Here is an 18,810-nt window from a genome sequence, read left to right as displayed (position 1 = left end):
AGCCATTATAATAATAATTATTGGGAGTAAATGATTGGCCCACAACTGCTGGTGGTTGGGCTGATTGTTTTCTTCATTAATTCATTGAACATATATTTATGGCAACCTAATATGTGCTGAGGATACAACAGTGAACAAAGCAGACAAATCCCTGCCCTCAGTTAACCAGTTGGTTAATGCCTCCTGCGAGAGCAGCTCTGAGCAGACCTCACAACCTCCCTGGACCTTGGTTTCTCCATCTCTGTCATGAGCAGCTCTCCTTGGTCCCCTATGTACTGACAGGCATGGAGATCTGGGACAGAGGACTTCCTAAGACTCAAGCCTTCTCCTCTAGGGAGGGAGCACCCTGTGGCTAGAAGTAATAAAACGCTGAGCATCCTTGAAGGTCCCTCTCTACCCTGAAATGTTAAGGACATTCAAGACTGTATTATTCCATGAGTGAAATGACAAATTCAGGTGCGTACGCAGAACTTCTGAAGTTCTTAAATTCAAGATAATAACTGTGGCCACAAGGTGGCACCACCACCCAGGCCCAGTCTTGAAAAATTATTTTTTTGAATTTTATTTATTATTTTATACAGCAGGTTCTTATTAGTTATCCATTTTATACGTGTTAGTGTATACATGTCAATCCCAATCTCCCAATTCATCACACCACCTCCCCCCCACGCCCCCCTGCCACTTTCCCCTCCTTGGTGTCCATACGTTTGTTCTCTACATCTGTGTCTCTATTTCTGCCCTGCAAACCGGTTCATCTGTACCATTTTCCTAGGTTCCACATATATGCGTTAACATACGATATTTGTTTTTCTCTTTCTGACTTAACTTCACTCTGTATGACAGTCTCTAGATCCATCCACGCCTCTACAAATGACCCAATTTCATTCCTTTTTATGGTTGAGTAATATTCCATTGTATATATATACCACATCTTCTTTATCCATTCATCTGTCGATGGGCATTTAGGGTGCTTCCATGTCCTGGCTATTGTAAATAGCGCTGCAATGAACATTGGGGTGCATGTGTCTTTTTGAATTATGGTTTTTTCTGGGTATATGCCCAGGAGTGGGATTGCTGGGTCATATGGTAATTCTATTTTTAGTTTTTTAAGGAACCTCCATACTGTTCCCCATAGTGGCTGTATTAATTTACATTCCCACCAACAGTGTAAGAGGGTTCCCTTTTCTCCAACACCCTCTCCAGCATTTGTTGTTTGTAGATTTTCTGTTGATGCCCATTCTAACTGGTGTGAGGTGATACCTCATTGTAGTTTTGATTTGCACTTCTCTAATAATTAGTGATGTTGAACAGCCTTTCATGTGCTTCTTGGCCATCTGTATGTCTTCTTTGGAGAAGTGTCTATTTAGGTGTTCTGCCCAATTTTGGATTGGGTTGTTTGTTTTTTTAATATTGAGCTGCATGAGCTGTTTATATATTTTGGAGCTTAATCCTTTGTCCGTTGATTCGTTTGCAAACATTTTCTCCCATTCTGAGGGTTGTCTTTTCGTCTTGTTTGTAGTTTCCTTTGCTGTGCAAAAGTTTCATTAGGTCCCATTTGTTTATGTTTGTTTTTATTTCCATTACTCTAGGAGGTGGATCAAAAAAGATCTTGCTGTGATTTATGTCAAAGAGTGTTCTTCCTATGTTTTCCTCTAAGAGTTTTATAGTGTCTGGTCTTACATTTAGGTCTCTAATCCATTTTGAGTTTATTTTTGTGTATGGTGTTAGGGAGTGTTCTAATTTCATTCTTTTACATGTAGCTGTCCAGTTCTCCCAGCACCACTTATTGAAGAGACCGTCTTTTCTCCATTGGATATCCTTGCCTCCTTTGTCATTGGTTAGGTGACCATAGGTGCGTGGGTTTATCTCTGGGCTTTCTATCCTCTACCATTGGTCTATATTTCTGTTTTTGTGCCAATACCATATTGTCTTGATTACTGTAGCTTTGTAGTATAGTCTGAAGTCTGGGAGCCTGATTCCTCCAGGTCTGTTTTTTTCCCTCAAGAATGCTTTGGCTATTTGGGGTCTTTTGTGTCTCCATACAAATTTTAAGATTTTTTGTTCTAGTTCTGTAAAAAATGCCATTGGTAATTTGATAGGGATTGCATTGAATCTGTAGATTGCTTTGGGTAGTATAGTCATTTTCACAATATTGATTCTTCCAATCCAAGAACATGGTATATCTCTCCACCCATTTGTATCATCTTTAATTTCTTTCATCAGTGTCTTATAGTTTTCGGCGTACAGGTCTTTTGTCTCCCTAGGTAGGTTTATTCCTAGGTATTTTATTCTTTTAGTTGCAATGGTAAATGGGAGTGTTTGGTGTTGGTTATAGCAAAGTACAGCTCATAATATAACAAGCATTTGTTAATCTATCAAAAATAATGAACAAATGCTAACATTTTTGGTCATGTTTTCTTTAGTTTTTTTTTGGCCACGACGTGAGGCTTGCTGGGATCTTGGATCCCTGACCAGGGATCGAACCCAGCCCCAGAAGTGAAAGTGCCGAGTCCTAACCACTGGACTGCCAGGGAATTCCCTAGATTTAAAAAAATTATTCTATTCTATTCTATTTAATTTTATTATTGAAGTGTAGTTGATTTACAATGCTGTGCCAATCTCTGCTGTGCAGCAAAGTGATTCAGTTATACACATATAGACATTCTTTTTTTATATTCTTTTCCATCAGGGTTTATCACAGGATATTGAATATAGTTCCCTGTGCTATACATTAGGGCCTTGTTGTTTATCCATTCTAAATGTAATAGTTTGCATCTACCAACCCCAAACTCCCAGTCCATCCCTCTCCCTCCCCCTAGTTTTTTGTGTTTTAAATAAAGGAATCAAACTGAAAGAGCTAAAGCAGAGGGACTAATATTCTATTTCACTATATACTTTTAATTTTCACAAAGCTAAAATTTATCAGCCACCTCCTCTGTGCAAAATGGTTTAAATACTCGCCCCATGTATATCTCCACTACCCCAGTTTCATAGCAGCAGAGAAATGAAGAGGCTTTGCCAAGGTCACAGAGCAAGTAGCAGAATCAGGATTATAAACCCAGGTCACTGGGCTCCAAAGTGTGTTCCACACAGCACTTCTCAGTTTTGCTGTTGCTCACATCAAAAATCCCTGGGCTGAAGGAGTTACTGAAGAGCTGAATGCATTCCCATTGTACAGATGGGAACGTTGAGGCCAATAGCCAGCATTGACACAGCACTGTAAAATTTACAGGTGACACCAACAACCCTGTAAGTGGGTGCTGTATTGTTCTGCTCGTTATTGCAGAGGAGAAAACAGTGGCCCAAGGAGATGGAGTCGCCAACCCTAAGTCCACAGAGCTGGTTAGCAGTGGAGCTGGGATCCCAAGTCTGATCTTTCTGGTTCTCTGCCCAAGTGCTTGGTATCCTGTTCCTTGAGGCACGACAGAAATTGTCACAGTGGTGCAGGTGGCGTTGGGAGGGAGAACAGTCCTCCTCCTGCTGCACAGACCCATCTGCAGGCAGGGCTGGGATTCTGGGTGCCAAATAGTGGTTTGGGGGGAGCATGGGGGTGTGCAGGGTCTTGAAGATCCTCTGCCTTGGGCATCACTGGGCAGACCCGAGTTTCACTTCCACTTGATCACTAGCTGCTGGTGGCCTTGGGGGAGGCCCTCGGCCTCTCTGAGCCCCGGTTTAACACCTACCTCTTAGCATTAGTGTATTGGTAGGAATAGTATAGAATAAAGTTCCTGGAATACAGCAGGAACCTTAAACATGGGAGGTACTATTTTCCTGCTCCTGTGGAGGGGAAAAGACCCCGTTCTACCCTAGATCCCCTTTACATTCCTCTCCATTTCCTTTTTGCTATAGCAAGTATCACTCTATGACTACTTGAGACGTTTATTATGCTTATTATTGTATGTCTCCTTCCTATAGGCTGTAAGTTCAATGAAGTCGGATCTTTGTTTTGGTTACTGTAGTGTCCAGGTTGGGCAAAACAGTGCCTGACACCTCGTAGGTGCTCAGTATAAATGTTTGTTGAATCCACGATATCAAACTGTGACATGTCAGGCAGAGACCCTTCTTAGTTCTGGTTGGGGGTGGGTGGAATACACAGCAGCGTTGCACAGGGTGTGCCCCGCCCCACCCCTCTACCTGCAGTGGCTCCACCCCACCTGGCCAGGGGATTCCCCAATCTGTTCCCACTCTTGGGTACACTGGGAGTGCCAGCACCTCGGGGTCTTCGTCCTTAGCACCTGGAGCTGTCAGGGGGCAGGATGGTTTCTGCTCGGAAGGATTGTGAGGGGGAGGTAGCCATCTGTTTAAAGGTTTGAAGGACGTATTATATAGGCTATGGCATATTATATACAATAGATATGTACGTGTGTGTAGTATTATATATGTGTACATATATGTCAAGCGATCTGCCCAATACCTCCCAGCGGGCTCCCCCTGGTAGCGGGTAGGCAGCCCCACAATGGGGAGCAGCCCTGGGTGAAGGCGGGCCACAGCCTCCTCCTCTGAGATCCTCCTGCGCCCCGTGTGGGTGGGGAGGGGCATGCGGGGGGTGGAGGCTGCTAGAGCTGGGAGGCGACCTGGCGCAGCCGGAATGCTCGGGTCATCCCTCTGCAAACCTGGGGGTACCAGGAAGCCCGCCCGCCTACTAGTCCTGGGCTCGGCTCTCCCCGCCCACCGCGGGGCTGGGCGCAGGCTCCGCGGCGCGGGGACAGCGCGCTCCTGGAAGCAGCCACCGCTCTTCCGTGCGCGCCGGCCCCTCGCGGAGTCTCCCGGTCCCTGGGCGCCTGCCCGGCCCGCGGCCGCTTTTTCCTCTCCTGGCCCCGAGGCTCCTGCCGCAGTCGCCGGCGGCGGAGCAGCGCTCAGCGCCCCAGGTACCGAGCGCGGGAGGGAGCGGGGCCGGCGACCCGCGGCCGGGCGGAGAAGGGGCGGAGGCGCGTCCGCGGCTCCTTCTCTCTCCCTGCGGGCCGGCCCGGCATCCTCCCTCTCGCTGCGGGGACCGTGTCCGCCCGAGCTCGGGGTGCCTCTGCGCTGGCTCTGAGACCTGCCTTCCCCGCCAGGGGCTTTGCTCTGGCGCGTGGACCCCCCCACCCTGCAACCCCCAGCACCACGGCTCCCCACCTGGCTCACCCCCACTACGCCCACCTGCCGCGGGGCGGCCTGGATAGCGCCCACTCGCCCTGGGTTCCCACCTCCCTGGGTCCCTGCCCTCGACCCATCTTACCGCCCGTCCCCTCTAGGGGCTCTGCTCCCACCCGGCCAAACGCTCCCAGAGTCAGCGTCCCGGTCCTCCTGACTTTCGGCCCGCTCCTTCTGGAGGGCTCAGCTCAACAGGTGCCTCCTCCCAGACTTCTTACCGGTTTGCTCCAGGTGTCCCTACATCACACCCGAGGACGCCCAAAGGCCCCCTCTCCATCCTCCTCGGGTTGCTGGCCCTTGACCCAGAGCCCCATTCATACCTTCCCACCTGCGGCCCCGGGGGGTGGTCTGTTCTCACCGACTACGCCCATCCAGCCTCTGCACCTGCAGGTCCCTCTCTCCGTCTTCCCGCCCACCCTACCTAGTCCTCCGGACCCCTTTCGGGCCTCATGTCCTCGCCCTCCGCCCTCATGGTCCCAGAGCAGGGCCCCGCCAACAACAGCACCCTGGACTGGGAGTCGGGGCCGCCATCGGAGCCGGGGGGCAGCGGCTGGGTGGCGGCCGCGCTGTGTGTGGTCATCACGCTGACGGCGGCGGCCAACTCGCTGCTCATCGCGCTTATCTGCACGCAGCCCACGCTGCGCAACACGTCCAACTTCTTCCTGGTGTCGCTCTTCACGTCGGACCTGATGGTGGGGCTGGTGGTGATGCCGCCGGCCATGCTGAATGCGTTGTACGGGCGCTGGGTGCTGGCGCGGGGCCTCTGCCTGCTCTGGGCCGCCTTCGACGTGATGTGCTGCAGCGCCTCCATCCTCAACCTCTGTCTGATCAGCCTGGACCGCTACCTGCTCATCCTCTCGCCGCTGCGCTACAAGCTGCGCATGACGCCCCCGCGCGCTCTGGCGCTGGTCCTGAGCGCCTGGGGCCTGGCCGCGCTCGCCTCCTTCCTGCCCCTGCTGCTGGGATGGCACGAGTTGGGCCGCGCGCGGGCGCCCGCCCCGGGCCAGTGCCGCCTGCTGGCCAGCCTGCCCTTCGTCCTGGTGGCGTCGGGCCTCACCTTCTTCCTGCCCTCGGGCGCCATCTGCTTCACCTACTGCAGGATCCTGCTGGCCGCCCGCAAGCAGGCCGTGCAGGTGGCCTCCCTCACCACCGGCATGGCCGTCCAGGCCTTGGAGACGCTGCAGGTACCCGGGGCGCGCAGGGAGACCCGGGCTTGTGGGATGGAGAAGAATGAGCAGCCATTGGGTGCCCACTAGGCATCCGCCATGTAATATACAATTGCTGACGACCTCCGATTGGTCATTCCCAGTTCCCACCTTCCTTCTGAACTCCAGACTCAATGTCCAGCTGTCCACAGGACGCTCCAGGATGTGGGGCAGTCTTCTCGAAGGTAACATGTGCAACAGGGAATTCAGGGGGTCCCAACTCTCCCCACCTGCTCGTCCCCCCGTCGTCCCCATCGTGGCAAATGGCACCATCATGGCATCGCACTCCAGAAACTTAGGAACAATTTCTCTCCCTCATGCTCATGGGATTCATCTGCAAGGCCTGTTGGTGCTGCCTCTAAACATGTGTCACCTCCAATGCCACCTTCCTGATCCAGGCCGCCATTGCTTCTTACCTGGGAGCCTTTGATAGTCTCCTGCTGGCTCCCCCTGCCTCCACGCCAGACCCCCTCCTATCCATTTTCTGCACAAACAAAAGCAGAAGCGTGATCACCTCACCCCCTTGCTACAAACCCTTCAGTGGCTCCCCATTGCTCTCAAGATAAAGGGGAGACCTGTGTCAGGATCTGGCCTCGGGATCCGGTCCTGACCACCCCCCCAGCTGCACCTCTTCCCTTCCCTGCCCCTTTCTCTGCAGCAGTCCTGTGGCCCTACTGACACTCCTAGTAGGCACCAGACTGACTCTGTGCCCAGGTCTTTGCACTGGCTGTGCCCTCTGCCTGGAATGTTCTTCCCCTGGAGCCGCCCTTGCCTGACTGAGACTCTTCTTCAGCTCACAGGTCACCCCTTCCCAGAGGCCCTCCCTGACCACACTGTCTGCAGACCTCCCTGCCCTCCCCCACCCTTTTATTCTTGATCCCGATACCCAGTTTATTTGTTGCTCTGTTCATTGTCTCCCCCACTGAAGTGTAAGCTCCCACGAGGGCTGGGTGTATCTGAGTGAGTTTTGATCTCCACTGTGTATAGTAGGTGCTCACTGGTTACCTGTGAATGGGGTCGGCGCTCTTTGCTCAAGATCTGCAGTGCCTAGAGTGGAGTGGGTCACACGGTACCCGAGTCTTATTGTTCACGCCAAGGGATGGGACTTTAGACTGATCAGGCCTGAGCCCTAGAGAATTAGGTCACAGGCCCCCAAGAAGATCCCAGATGGGCTCTCCAGTGTCATCTTGGTGTAGCCTCAGGTGGAGGAGGTGCCTGCAGGATGGGAGGTACCTTGGGTAGGGGGGTCACTGGATAGATGGGGGCTGAGAGGCCAACACCCTGGTCAGCAGCCCCCGCAGAGCGGCTTACCCGTGTCATCCCAGCAGTGAGGCCCATCAAGTAGGAGGACAGGGTCTTGGGTGGACAGGAAGTCCTGGCTGCGGCCCTGCTCTCTCCCCCATCTGTGCTCACTGGAGAACGTTCTTGAGTCTCACCAGGTGGCTGTGACCCTGACTCGGTTCTGCAGCTGTAGGGCAGCTGCCCTGGGCCATCCATCTCTCTCCCTGGGTTCCTGTAAAGGAGCGTTTCCCAGACGTCAGGCGTTGGAGAACTGCCTTGTGGTATCTGCCTTGCTACCCCTCCACCCACCCTCACACATGCCTCAAGGCTCTGCATCCGTATGTACTTAGCATTTCCTTGGAGACATCTCATTTATCTTCTTACTTCCATGAACTTATTTAGAAAGAAAACTTCTTTTCTCTTCCGGAAACGGACAGTCAGTCTCCCGGCCATAAATAGAAGGTGATCACGAACACAACCTCACTGAGGCTGCAGAAGCACCAGCAGTGTTACTAAAGCCCAGCTTGGATGTGGCTGGAGATGCTGAGCCTGAGGCCGGCTTTCTCTTTGTTAGACGTTGGAGGGATGTTAAAGACACAGTACCACTGACAGAGACTTTCTCTTGATGTAACCGGAAGAGCTGGGAGGGAGCTGTAAAGGCCTATGCTTCCACTCTGTGACTCAGTTATTTTATAGGGTGTCCATTTGCCACTCAAGGGCACCTCCAACTCTCACACTCTGGGGAGCTCTGCCCCAGTGACTAAGGAGGTGAGAAGTTGGCCGGCCTCGGTCTGGATTCTCGGTTCCAGCAGCGTCTGTGATGCATAGATTTTCTTTGCATGAAGCTAACTGGCCAGGATTGTACCTGAGACTGTGGCCTCAGCACCTGGGCAGGTGTCCCCCGAGTGCTAACAGCTGCAGCTCCACAGCCTTTGAGCGCTCTCTACCTGCCGGGCACTGAGCTAAGTGAATCCCCCGAACACCCAACGGGGCAAATAATTATCATCCCTGATTGACATCTGGGGAAACCGAGGACCGGTGACGCCCAGGGTTGCACAGCTGGTTAGTGAGGTTCCAGCTCAGGTCTGGCTGATGCCAACGCCTGGATCTGAGCGTCGTGCTGCCTGTGGGCAGTGACATGCTCTTAAAACATTGACCTCAGGGACGCCACCCGGTGTGAGACCCTCCACGCCACCGGCTGTGCCTTCTCAGTCTCCTCTACTGGGTCCTCCTGCTTCTCCACCATCCGAGGTATCACCCGGCCTCAGTCCTCTGACTTCCTTGCTCTTTTCCCACATTCACTCAGTGAGCTGGTCTCGTGCCATGACCAGAAGTGCCACCTACCCACTGATGACTTCCAGCCTGGGCCACTTACTTACCACTGCCTGCAACAGAACTCCGGATTTTCCAGGCTCCAGACATAGTCTCTCCCTTATCTTCCTCATGTCGACTAACTAATATGAGTTGCTCGGGCCAGGAACCTTGGAGGCAGCCTGGATGCCTCTCTTTTTCTCACACTGCTCACCCAGCATGCTTTCTGCTTTCAAGACACTTCTCATGTCTCGGTTGCCTCCCTTGGTCCCCTGGGCTTCTGATGCCTGGATTATTGCAGTGATCACCCACTGGCTTCCTAAGCCCATCCTTGCTCCCTTTTGATCTTACACAGCAGCCACAGCGATCCCTTTAAAATGCAGGTCCTGGGAATTCCCTGGCGGTCCAGTGGTTAGGACTTGGCACTTCTACCGCAAGCTGTGAGGCATGGCCAAAAAAAAAAGAAAAAAATGCAGGCCCTGTTATGTCATTCCTCTGCTCCTTCTCTGGCCTCCTTTCCTTCCACCACCCTCCACACTCCTTCTATTTCAGTTCCCCTGGCCCCCTTGTTATTCCTTGAGCATACCAAGCACACTTCTGCCTCAGGACCTTTGCACTTGCTGCTCCCCCTGCCTGAAGTGCCGTTTCCTCACATCTCCGCATGGTTCTCCCCCTAACTTCCATCACTTTCTTCTGTCCTCTGCTTGGCTGTCTTCCCTAATCACTTCGTCAAAAGTAGTAACGGCCATACTTGTCCAGATCCCATCCAGTCCTAATTTCCTAAGTTATTCTCAGCAACAAATACCACCGCCTGACATGTTATATACTTTCCCATTTACTGTTTGACTGTTTATTTCCTCCTACTGGAATGTAAGTTCTATGAGGGTGAGGACTTGTCTCGATTGCTATATTCCCAGAACTTAGAACAGTGCCTGGCGTGTCGTGAGTGGTCAGTGCACAGTGACGAGAGAAATGAAATGAACAACAGTGCTTCACAGAGCCAGGGGTTCAATCCCAGCTCACATCTCTCCCTTTTCTCCCACTTTTAGAAGCAGTTCTTGTAGCTGATGAATCCTGCACTTTTTAGTACGTTGATTCACTTCCTTGGTACTGTGTTGAGTACCTCCCTTGTGCTGTGGTTGCAGGGATGAGTGGGTCTGAGAAGATCCTGCCCTGTTGGAATCTACTTTCTAGCTGGAGAGAGAGACACTGATCACGAAACCCTATCATGATGAGGGCTCTGGAGCTTAGAAGAAGGGTGCCTCCGCCAGTAAACATTCAGGGTCTATTACTCCCTGTGCATACGTTTGCAAACTGAAGCAAGGAAGTCACGAAACCAAAGGTTGGGAGGAGTCTTCATGGGTCATTTAGCTGTGGCAGAATGACCCGCAGCCTCTCAAGCCAGCAACGTGTTTGTGCAAATTCTTCCTACTTTCTGGAAAGCCTTTTCTCTTTATTTGAATGAGACAGTGTCAGACTCTCCCATTGCCGTTGCTTCCAAACCCACTCAGATCCTAAGTAAGCCTTCTGTAGGGCAATTTTTCCTTATTGCCTGGAGAATTGCCTGCATTTGGGGAATTTGCTTCTGGGATGCTGCCTCTACTCTGGCCTCCTGGATTGTGACCCACTTCCCCCACCCAAGCTGGCCTGCCCCAGAGTCCAGCAGCATCCAGCCTGGGGACGGAGGCGTTCTCAGTGCCTGGACCTAAAGGAACTGATGAGAATGAACAGAACTTGGGGGTGTGTTAGGCCCCTTTCCTCCTCTTTCCAGCCCCACTGAACCCTTAGCTCCTTCTCCAATCCAGCCTCTAGCTTCCCCACAGAGGGAAGGGGGCTGGGCACCAGTCCCTGGAGTCATGGCTCTTCAGGGGTTTCGGACAAGGGAGCTGAGCTGGCTGGAGCATCTTTCTATGCCTCCGTCCACCACATCTGCCTATTGATGTGAATGGCCTTTTAAAAAGCCACTGGTTGGCTCAGTGGTTTCAGTCAGGTCTTCCCAGCCCTAGGGGCTGTAAGAAAGAGTTCTGCTTAGAGGCCAGGCAGGGCATATGGGCTGGGGTTGAAGAGAAGGGTGTGAGAGGTGGTGGTGGTGCCAGAGTGAGATGCCACCAGGGCAGGAGTGTGTGTGTGTGTGTGTGTGTGTGTGTGTGTGTGAAAAGTGGGTGCCCATGTGGGGATGGGACGCATCCTTGGGGGATTCCAGAGGGACCAGTGTGGGTGCTCAGCCTGCTGGGGAGCAGCAGTGGGAGGCTCAGCTGGGAGTTCCTGCGTTCTTAGCCTCTTTCTCTCTCTCCAGAATTCCTGTGTGTCTGTGGTCAAAACCCTTTCCCTATCCTCTTCCTCTCCACCACATCTTTTCCCCTTCTCTACCCCCTCCCTCCGTTCTAGCTCACCCATCCCTTCCTTCTGCACCCCATATCTTCCTCTCTCCCTCAATTTCTCCTCCTTTTTCTCCTCCCCCAGCTTTTTCACCCTCCATCCCCCAGCTGTGCATCATTCTGTCCTAGTGATCCATCTTCCCTTCCATCTCTGCTTCCTCCTCAGAGGAGGCTGTGATCACAGAAATATCTTGGAGGGGGAGGAGGGGGCTGAGTGGGAGGCAGAGGAGCAGAGGAGCAGAGCCGAGCATGACAGCCTTTGCTGCTGCTCAGAACGAGGTTGCCTGGTGCAGCTGGGGCAGGGCACAGGAGCTTGTGTGTCTGGCTGAGCACGGGTTCAAATCCTGCCTCTTTCCCGTCGCAGCTGGATGACTTTGGATGAGTCACTCACCTCCGTCTATCTCAGGGGTAATGCTATTTATCATTTGAGGCTGTTTGAAGAATCAATGAGATGATATATATAAACCTGGCGCATAGTAGGTGCTTGACAAACGTTAATTCCTATCCTTTCCTCTTGATGGTAAAAATGCACGGTTCTGGGGGAGCTCACCCCTTTGAGATTTTCTAGGGGGAAAGATCACCCTCGCTGCCATGAGCAGCCTCGTCACCACTATGAAGGAGCCGAGGTGAACACAAATAACAATAAACAACAACAAGGTAACAATCACACGGTACTTACTGTGTGCCAGGCACTGTTCAAGTAACTTGCTATTATCTTATTTAACCCTTACTACAACTCTACGAGGTAGATGCCATTGTAATTGCCATTTTACAGATGAGAAAGCTGAGGCATAGAGAGGTAAAGTACCTTGCTTAAGTTCACTCAGCTAGTTTGTAACAGAGCCATGATTTAAACCAGGCAGTCTGGCTCCAGGGTCTATCCTATTACCCTCACACTATGATTAGTTGATCGTACATATTTGAAATTACACGAGGGAATACGTAAGTACACTTTAAAATGAAAATTCATCAATAACGATAAAATAAAAGACCTCTCTGACCTCATCCAATCACCTCCCACTCCTACGTCTCTCAATGTCTTTCCGGTTCTTTTTCTGTGTGTTTCCATATTTGTCTATGTACCTAAAGAAACTTAGTGCTTTGCTTTGTGTATTTTTTTAAACAAAGGGAATCGTGCTGTATCTCTTGTTTGTACAAATTGCCGTTATCACTTGATAATGTGTCGTGGAGATCCTTCCATTTGATCAATTCATTCTTTCAAACATCTGTGTTGCATTCTATAGTGGTAATGTACCGGGGTTTATTTAACCACTCACCTTTTGATGGACTTTTGGGCTGTTTCCAATTTTTTTCCTATCACGAATGGTGCTGTGGTACACACTCTTGTCCAAGCCAAGTGTAGAGACACAGGTACGGGTTTTTATGGACATAAGGACCTGTAAGCGGACTTGCCTCCTGGAAGGGCACTGCCAAATTGTCCTCCAGTAGCTGCCCTCTGACAGTGACAAATGCCACAGACATGTATAAGGGACATGCAAATAACAGAACGTGCCATGGGGCCATGAGGTGGCTACAGGGCAGAGAGAAGTGGGAAGGGTGAGGCTGGCATCAGCCAGAACCCAGAGTGTGGCCTGGCGGTTGCCATTGGCTTCTGCTCCATGAGGGACTCTCAGTGACAGTGGTGGGGTTTTACTTGGGGGTGCCATCCTCCAAAATGGAAACGGCCTGGTGAAGTGCAGTTTCTGGAGCCAGAGATGACTTTGATTCCTAACTCAGCACTTGTCTGCTGTGTGACTCCTGGAAAGTTATTTTGCCTCTCTGAACCTCATCTGCAAGATGGAGATTATAATACCTTCCTCCCATAAAGACTCAGTGGCAGAATGAACATCAACTGCTGATACATAGCAAGTGCTCAGTAAGTGGAGATGATCATTTGGGGTCACTGGTACTTTTGTTTGAGGCTTTGTACTGGCGTAATGTGACCTTGGGAAGGTTCCCCCACCATCTCTGAGCCTCAATTCCTTCTCTCTTCCTTCTTGCTTGTGTTCTTGGGTCAACTTTTTGGGGAGAAGAGGAGAAAGAGAAGTACAGGTTTGTTCCTAGGAAGACTGGAGAGGGACTCTCAGATCATGGTTAGTCCTTCTGGATCATCCTCCCCTGCTGACTGCCCCCAAAATGTCTCCCTGAGTGCCTTGGTACCCTAGTGCCCTAGAGCTCTAGCAAGATCACAGCTGTCTTTTGCCCCCTCCCCAGGTCTCCAGGGGCCAGGGGGTACCCGTGTGTCTAGGGCTTTCTGGAGACGGTGTCTCCCTCTTCCCCATATGTCTGTCCCCACTGGTGGCAGCAATTCAAAGTCACGGCAGATCCTAGGAGATTCTTTTGGGGAAGCAGGAGCCTCTCCCTCCAGGTTGAACAGGTTGGCCCACGGGAGCCATATAGAGTTCACTCTGGAGAAGAGAAAATGAGAAGGAGAGAGAAAAGCAGATCCTCTTTTTCTTCCTTGCTATAGCATAGTGGCTCAGAGCATTTGTCCTGACATCTGTGCTGCTTTGGAAAGCTCAAGCTGCTGGCAGAAAAACAGGGCTCCTGAAGGTGCTAAAAACTCCCCCAACCTCATACTCATACTGCTGAATCGACATCAGGGCTGCTATGTATTTACACTTACTCTGTGTCAGGCACTGTGCATGCATGTATATCCACAGGTTCAAAGCAACTCCGTAAGGTGAGTATTTTCTCCCATTTTACACATGTGGAAACAGAGACTGTCAAGATCACAGGGCGAGTAAGTGGTAGAGGCATGATTTGAAGCCAGATCACTTGTCTTAAAACAAGCTCTTGCCTCTGCACAATGCTGCCCCACCAAGACAGAGGGGAGAAATCAAGGTCTCTTTTAGGCTGCTCTGGGTGTCTTTGATATTTGTCTAACCAGATTTCACTTGGAGAAACACATCGAAGGGTGGGACTTGCAGTGTGCCTGTCTCCCCTCTCCTGCCACTGCCATTCCAGACCCTATAGAAAGATTTTGTAGGGATGCAGCTGGGTTTTCAGCACCATGGACAGTAACCAAGCCTGGCTACCCTGAGGAGGCGGGGAGAGAAAAAGGGCTGGGAGGGGGATGGGGTAGGGGGTTCGGCTTTGGTGCTCGAAGGGCTGACACAACTTGCCTTTGCCTCCTCCACCCCATTTTCACCTGTGAAGGCTGCCTGGGAATCTGGTTCCCTTCCTGCCTCCTTCTCTTTCATCTTCCCATACCCAAACTATCTTTGGTTGCCTCAAGAGCTAAGCTGGGCTCTCATGCAGTTTAGAAAATGTTGGGGGGAAAGCCCTGGCTTTCAAAGCCCAGGTATATTCCCAGGCAGCCCACATGCCCCTTCATAATTCAATAAATTGTGCGCACCTCTGCATACCAGTATTTACTTAAAAATTGTCAATATAGGTGGCTCTTGCCTTGTGGAAAGCTGATATATGAAAATCCAAATTGATTACAATACATGGTTCAGAGGAGGGCTTCACATTCCAGCTTTCATGGACCCCTAGGGGTTTCATGGATGGGCTTCACAGTGGTCTCTGAACCCTCTGGACATGAGGGAACTTTTTTCTCTGTGTGTGTGTGTATTTATAAAATTTTATAAGACTTTTGTTTTCTGAGGAGTGGTTTTGTAGATTTCATTAGAGTCTCAATGGACTCACAAAGTTGAAAAAATTAAGAGAACCTCTGGGCTAGTGGGTCATCTGGGATCAGAGAGCCTTTTGAACGTTTTGGGACGCCTGCGCTCCCACTTGTAAAGTCACATTATAACCCCTCGTGCCGTGTTCCCCATGGAGCAGCTCCTAGCTTCTTCCTCCTCCTCTCCCCTGGTTCCCGCTCACGGAGTCCACGTGTGCGAATGGAGATGTCTGTCACTCCACAGTGAAATCTGTGTGCAAAATGCCAAGGTTGCTTGCATCCCTAGTAATTTATACAGATTTAATTGTACACGTTTGTTTTGGGCACATATTTTCAAAAATGCACTTTATTTTGTGGAGTCTGGGAGTAGTGGTGCAGACAAAACCATCACTCCAAAATACGAAGAGAATCCACAGGCAAAGAGATTGCCAAGCCCTGGACAGCAACTGTCCTCTTTTGTCAAGTACAGTTCAATTGCGGCTAATTCTTGTAGTGCCAAAGTGCAGTGCAGGACAACACTGCCCCAAACACAAATCCAACAGTTCAGAAGACCCACACGCCTTGCAAAGGACAACATTTGACACTGGCCAACACACATGACCATGAGCCCCAGCACCTAGGAAATCTCACTGTACTTTCTAGAGCTCCTCGTGAGGCGCTGGGTCAGGGTCATAGCTCGGTGCAGGACCAGGACAAAGGCTCCGTCTATTTCTGGAATCAGGGCTCAGTCTGGTGCTAAAATTGGGCTCAGTCTGGTCCGGGGTTGAGGCTCAGTTTGAGATCTTGTTTATGTAGGGCTCAACCTACGGTAGGCATCAGGGGTTCAGGGCCATGAGTAGGGCTTGGCTTATTGCTGATGTCAGGGCTCAGTCTGAAGCCAAGATCAAGGTTCAGTCGGGAGTCAGGGTCAGGCCTCAGTCTAGGACTACAATTGGAGCTCATTCAAGGGTCAGGGCTCAGTTTAATACTGGTACTAGGGCTCAGTCTAGAATTAGGAGTAAGGCTCAGTCTGTGGCTGGGAATAGGGTCAGGCTGGGGTGCATTCTTCACTAAATCACGTGGCTTTCCTTTCCTCAGGTGCCCAGGACCCCGTGCCCCGGGGTGGAGTCGGCTGACAGCAGGCGTCTAGCCACCAAGCACAGCAGGAAGGCCTTGAAGGCCAGCCTGACACTGGGCATCCTGCTGGGCATGTTCTTTGTGACCTGGCTGCCCTTCTTTGTGGTCAACATAGCCCAGGTAATGCTACCACAAGGGGCAGGTGAGTCCACGCCTGGTTGCAGAGGCCCTGAGCCCTACCCCTGTCCAGACCTGGGGAGGGAGGAGGGCGGGCTGCCTCTCCATGTGTTTATGTGTCTGTCCCATCCGTGCTGGGTGGGGTGGCCTGCGTCCCTCCTCCAGGACCAGGCATGACGTGCCCCATCCCTCCAGGCCGTGTGCGACTGCATCTCCCCGGGGCTCTTTGATGTCCTCACATGGCTGGGTTACTGCAACAGCACCATGAACCCCATCATCTACCCGCTCTTCATGCGGGACTTCAAGCGGGCCCTGGGCAGGTTCCTGCCGTGTCCCCACTGCCCCCGGGAGCGCCAGCCCAGTCTTGCCTCGCCCTCCGTGCGTACCTCTCACAGCGGCCCACGGCCGGGCCTGAGCCTGCAGCACGTGCTGCCACTGCCCCTGCTGCCGAACTCGGACTCGGACTCGGACCCGGGCTCGGGGGGCTCCTCAGGCCTGCAGCTCACGGCCCAGCTGCTGCTGCCTGGAGAGGCCACCCGGGACCCCCCGCCGCCTGCCGGGACCACTACCGCAGTCAGCTTCTTCAACGTTGATCCTGCGGAGCCTGAGCTGCAGCTGCATCCGCTTGGTACCCCGAGGAACTGACGCAGGCTTGGAGAGCTGGACCGGATGGGACCAAGTCCCTGAGGCCCTGGACCAGTTCTTGGCTAAAACCAGGATGCTACAGGTCTCCCGGGAGCCCGCTGAACTCCAGGGGGCTGCACGGAGCCAGCTCCCCGTGCCCACTCCAGGCCTCCTACCTGGAGGGCTAGTTGCTGGCTCGGTACAGTTTTCTCCAGGATGCCCCACTATTGAGTGTAACTTGTGGATGTGTGTAGAGCAAGGCTGGGGGACTCCAGGGAGTGGGGTAAGGACCTCTTGGCCCAGATTAGGATGAAGACAACCATCTCCTTTGCACGTTTCTGTCAGACTGCGTGGGAGGGACACCTCTGTCTGCAGAGGCAGCTTGGCGCTGGGCCAAATTCCTCGGTCCTCCAAGTGTGGTCCGTGGGCCACCGCCTCAGCTCCCGGGAGCCTGTTAGAAACGCACACCTCTGCCCCACCCCGACCTGGTGTTCAGCAGGTGGATCCTGCGCACATTATCGTTTGAGATGTGCTGGTTCAGGTGATCTTTAACCCCGAGAATGGTTTGCTAGACCGTTTTTGGACCAGTCAGGTTCTCAGGATACACCTGCCCGCACACAAAGCATCTGAGCCTGGGAGTCAGGCAGGCCTACATGTGAACCTCTGCTTCACCACTTACCAGTCCTCGTACAAGTTACTTAACCCCTCTGAGCCTATTACTCCACGTGCAAAATGGGAGTAACGATGCCTGCTTCATAGGGTGTCTTGAGCGTTAGGATACTGCACACAGAATGCCCGGCACTCGGCAGGTGGTCGGCTGGTGGTCCCTGCTGTTACAGCTCCTGGCCATCCAGCCCCCTGGCCTCTGGCTGAGGGCCAGGAAGGGCTCTTTGTTCCCACTGTTCTTCCACCTTCCTCCTCGTCTTCAGCCCCGGCCCAGATCTCACAGCCTGGCTCGCTCTGGAAGCTGCGTATGGCCCCCACCCCAGCTCCCAGGCGGCTGCACTGCGTCTCCTGGAGCCGAAGGGAGAGCTGGTGGCTTCTGCTCAGCACCGGGAATGGTGTTCCTCTAGCCTGGACTTCCTTGGGCCTAGAAGGGAACCAGCTGGTGGGGACAGAACCAGCCCTTGACCACCTCCTTCTGGCCTTCCCAGGGCTCAGTGGGAGTGGTGGTCATCGGGTCAGCAGAGTTGTAGAGCTGTCCCTGGTGTGGGCTGGTGCCCTCGGGCAGGCAGGTGGACCCTGGCACAGGGGCCTGCTTTTTTCTGACGGGGGAACTCTTGGTTCCCAAAGCTTACCTACTTTAGGGTTTCTTTTTAGTCAGAGGTTTTTCTTACTCTGCTTCCCACCTCCAAGTTCCATCCACCCAAACTCCCAGGGGCCTCCACTGGCGGCCTGGAGCTCTCCTTGGTGCTGAGTAGACTCAATTCTGGCCATGCCGCTGGCTGTAGAGGGGCCCTGGTGCTTACTGGGGCTCCCCCTCTACCCCCAGGCCTGCCCCAGTGGACTCTCAATAAACACTAGCTGAGGCGGTGACCGTGGTGTGAACTGAATTCGCTTGAGGGGCCACTCAGGCTGTAGAAGCAGCTGGTGAAGTGGGAAGAGACTCTGGGTGCAGGTGTCCTGGGTTCTGGTCCAGACTCTGCCCTGAATTTGCTTTGGGACCTCAGCAACGTCATGTCCTCTCTCGGGGCCTCAGTTTTCCGTGGGTGACATGAGCTGTTTGGATTAACAGCAGTAGGAGTTCTGTAAATATTTTTTGAAACAAATACACGTACCCCTGAGGACCAATTTGGCTCCAACACTCTAATTCCCCTGCCTCTCCCCACTCCTCGCTGCCTCCCCTGAGCTTGTCAATATTTTCTCTGCCGGGGCCTTGGTTTCCCCATCTGCACGATGCGGGGGGGATTATCTCTGGCCCGCTCATTCAGAGACAGTGGGAGGACCAAAGGGGATGGTTCCAGGGATGCAGATCCAGTGGCTAAGAGCTTGGGCTCTAGAGGCCGACTGACTGGAG

At 52.4% G+C, this 18,810-nt stretch overlaps 1 protein-coding gene across 1 annotated transcript; it reads left to right on the top strand.

Annotated features, from left to right (window-relative positions):
- Positions 1 to 5,089: 5,089 nt before the first annotated feature.
- On the top strand, positions 5,090 to 16,837 carry HTR6 (5-hydroxytryptamine receptor 6). Its single transcript, XM_022552122.2, has 3 exons — positions 5,090 to 6,317; positions 16,014 to 16,172; positions 16,365 to 16,837. Exons 1-3 carry the CDS (start codon positions 5,583 to 5,585, stop codon positions 16,812 to 16,814), a joined length of 1,344 nt encoding a protein of 447 aa, XP_022407830.1. The 5' UTR covers positions 5,090 to 5,582; the 3' UTR covers positions 16,815 to 16,837.
- Positions 16,838 to 18,810: the final 1,973 nt, after the last annotated feature.

Source organism: Delphinapterus leucas, chromosome 1, assembly GCF_059928025.1.
Source record: "Delphinapterus leucas isolate spDelLeu-1000000601 "Yukka" chromosome 1, BTC_Dleu_Yukka2, whole genome shotgun sequence".
Taxonomy (NCBI): domain Eukaryota; kingdom Metazoa; phylum Chordata; class Mammalia; order Artiodactyla; family Monodontidae; genus Delphinapterus; species Delphinapterus leucas.
This window is presented reverse-complemented; position numbering and strand designations above follow the sequence as displayed.

Bases quoted from the DNA above. Each gene is read 5' to 3' on its own strand.
- HTR6 (XM_022552122.2), top strand. From the start codon at position 5,583: ATGTCCTCGCCCTCCGCCCTCATGGTCCCAGAGCAGGGCCCCGCCAAC. The intron at 6,318-16,013 runs GTACCCGGGGCG...TCCTTTCCTCAG, and splicing joins AGGCCTTGGAGACGCTGCAG to GTGCCCAGGACCCCGTGCCC. The intron at 16,173-16,364 runs GTAATGCTACCA...CCATCCCTCCAG, and splicing joins TTGTGGTCAACATAGCCCAG to GCCGTGTGCGACTGCATCTC.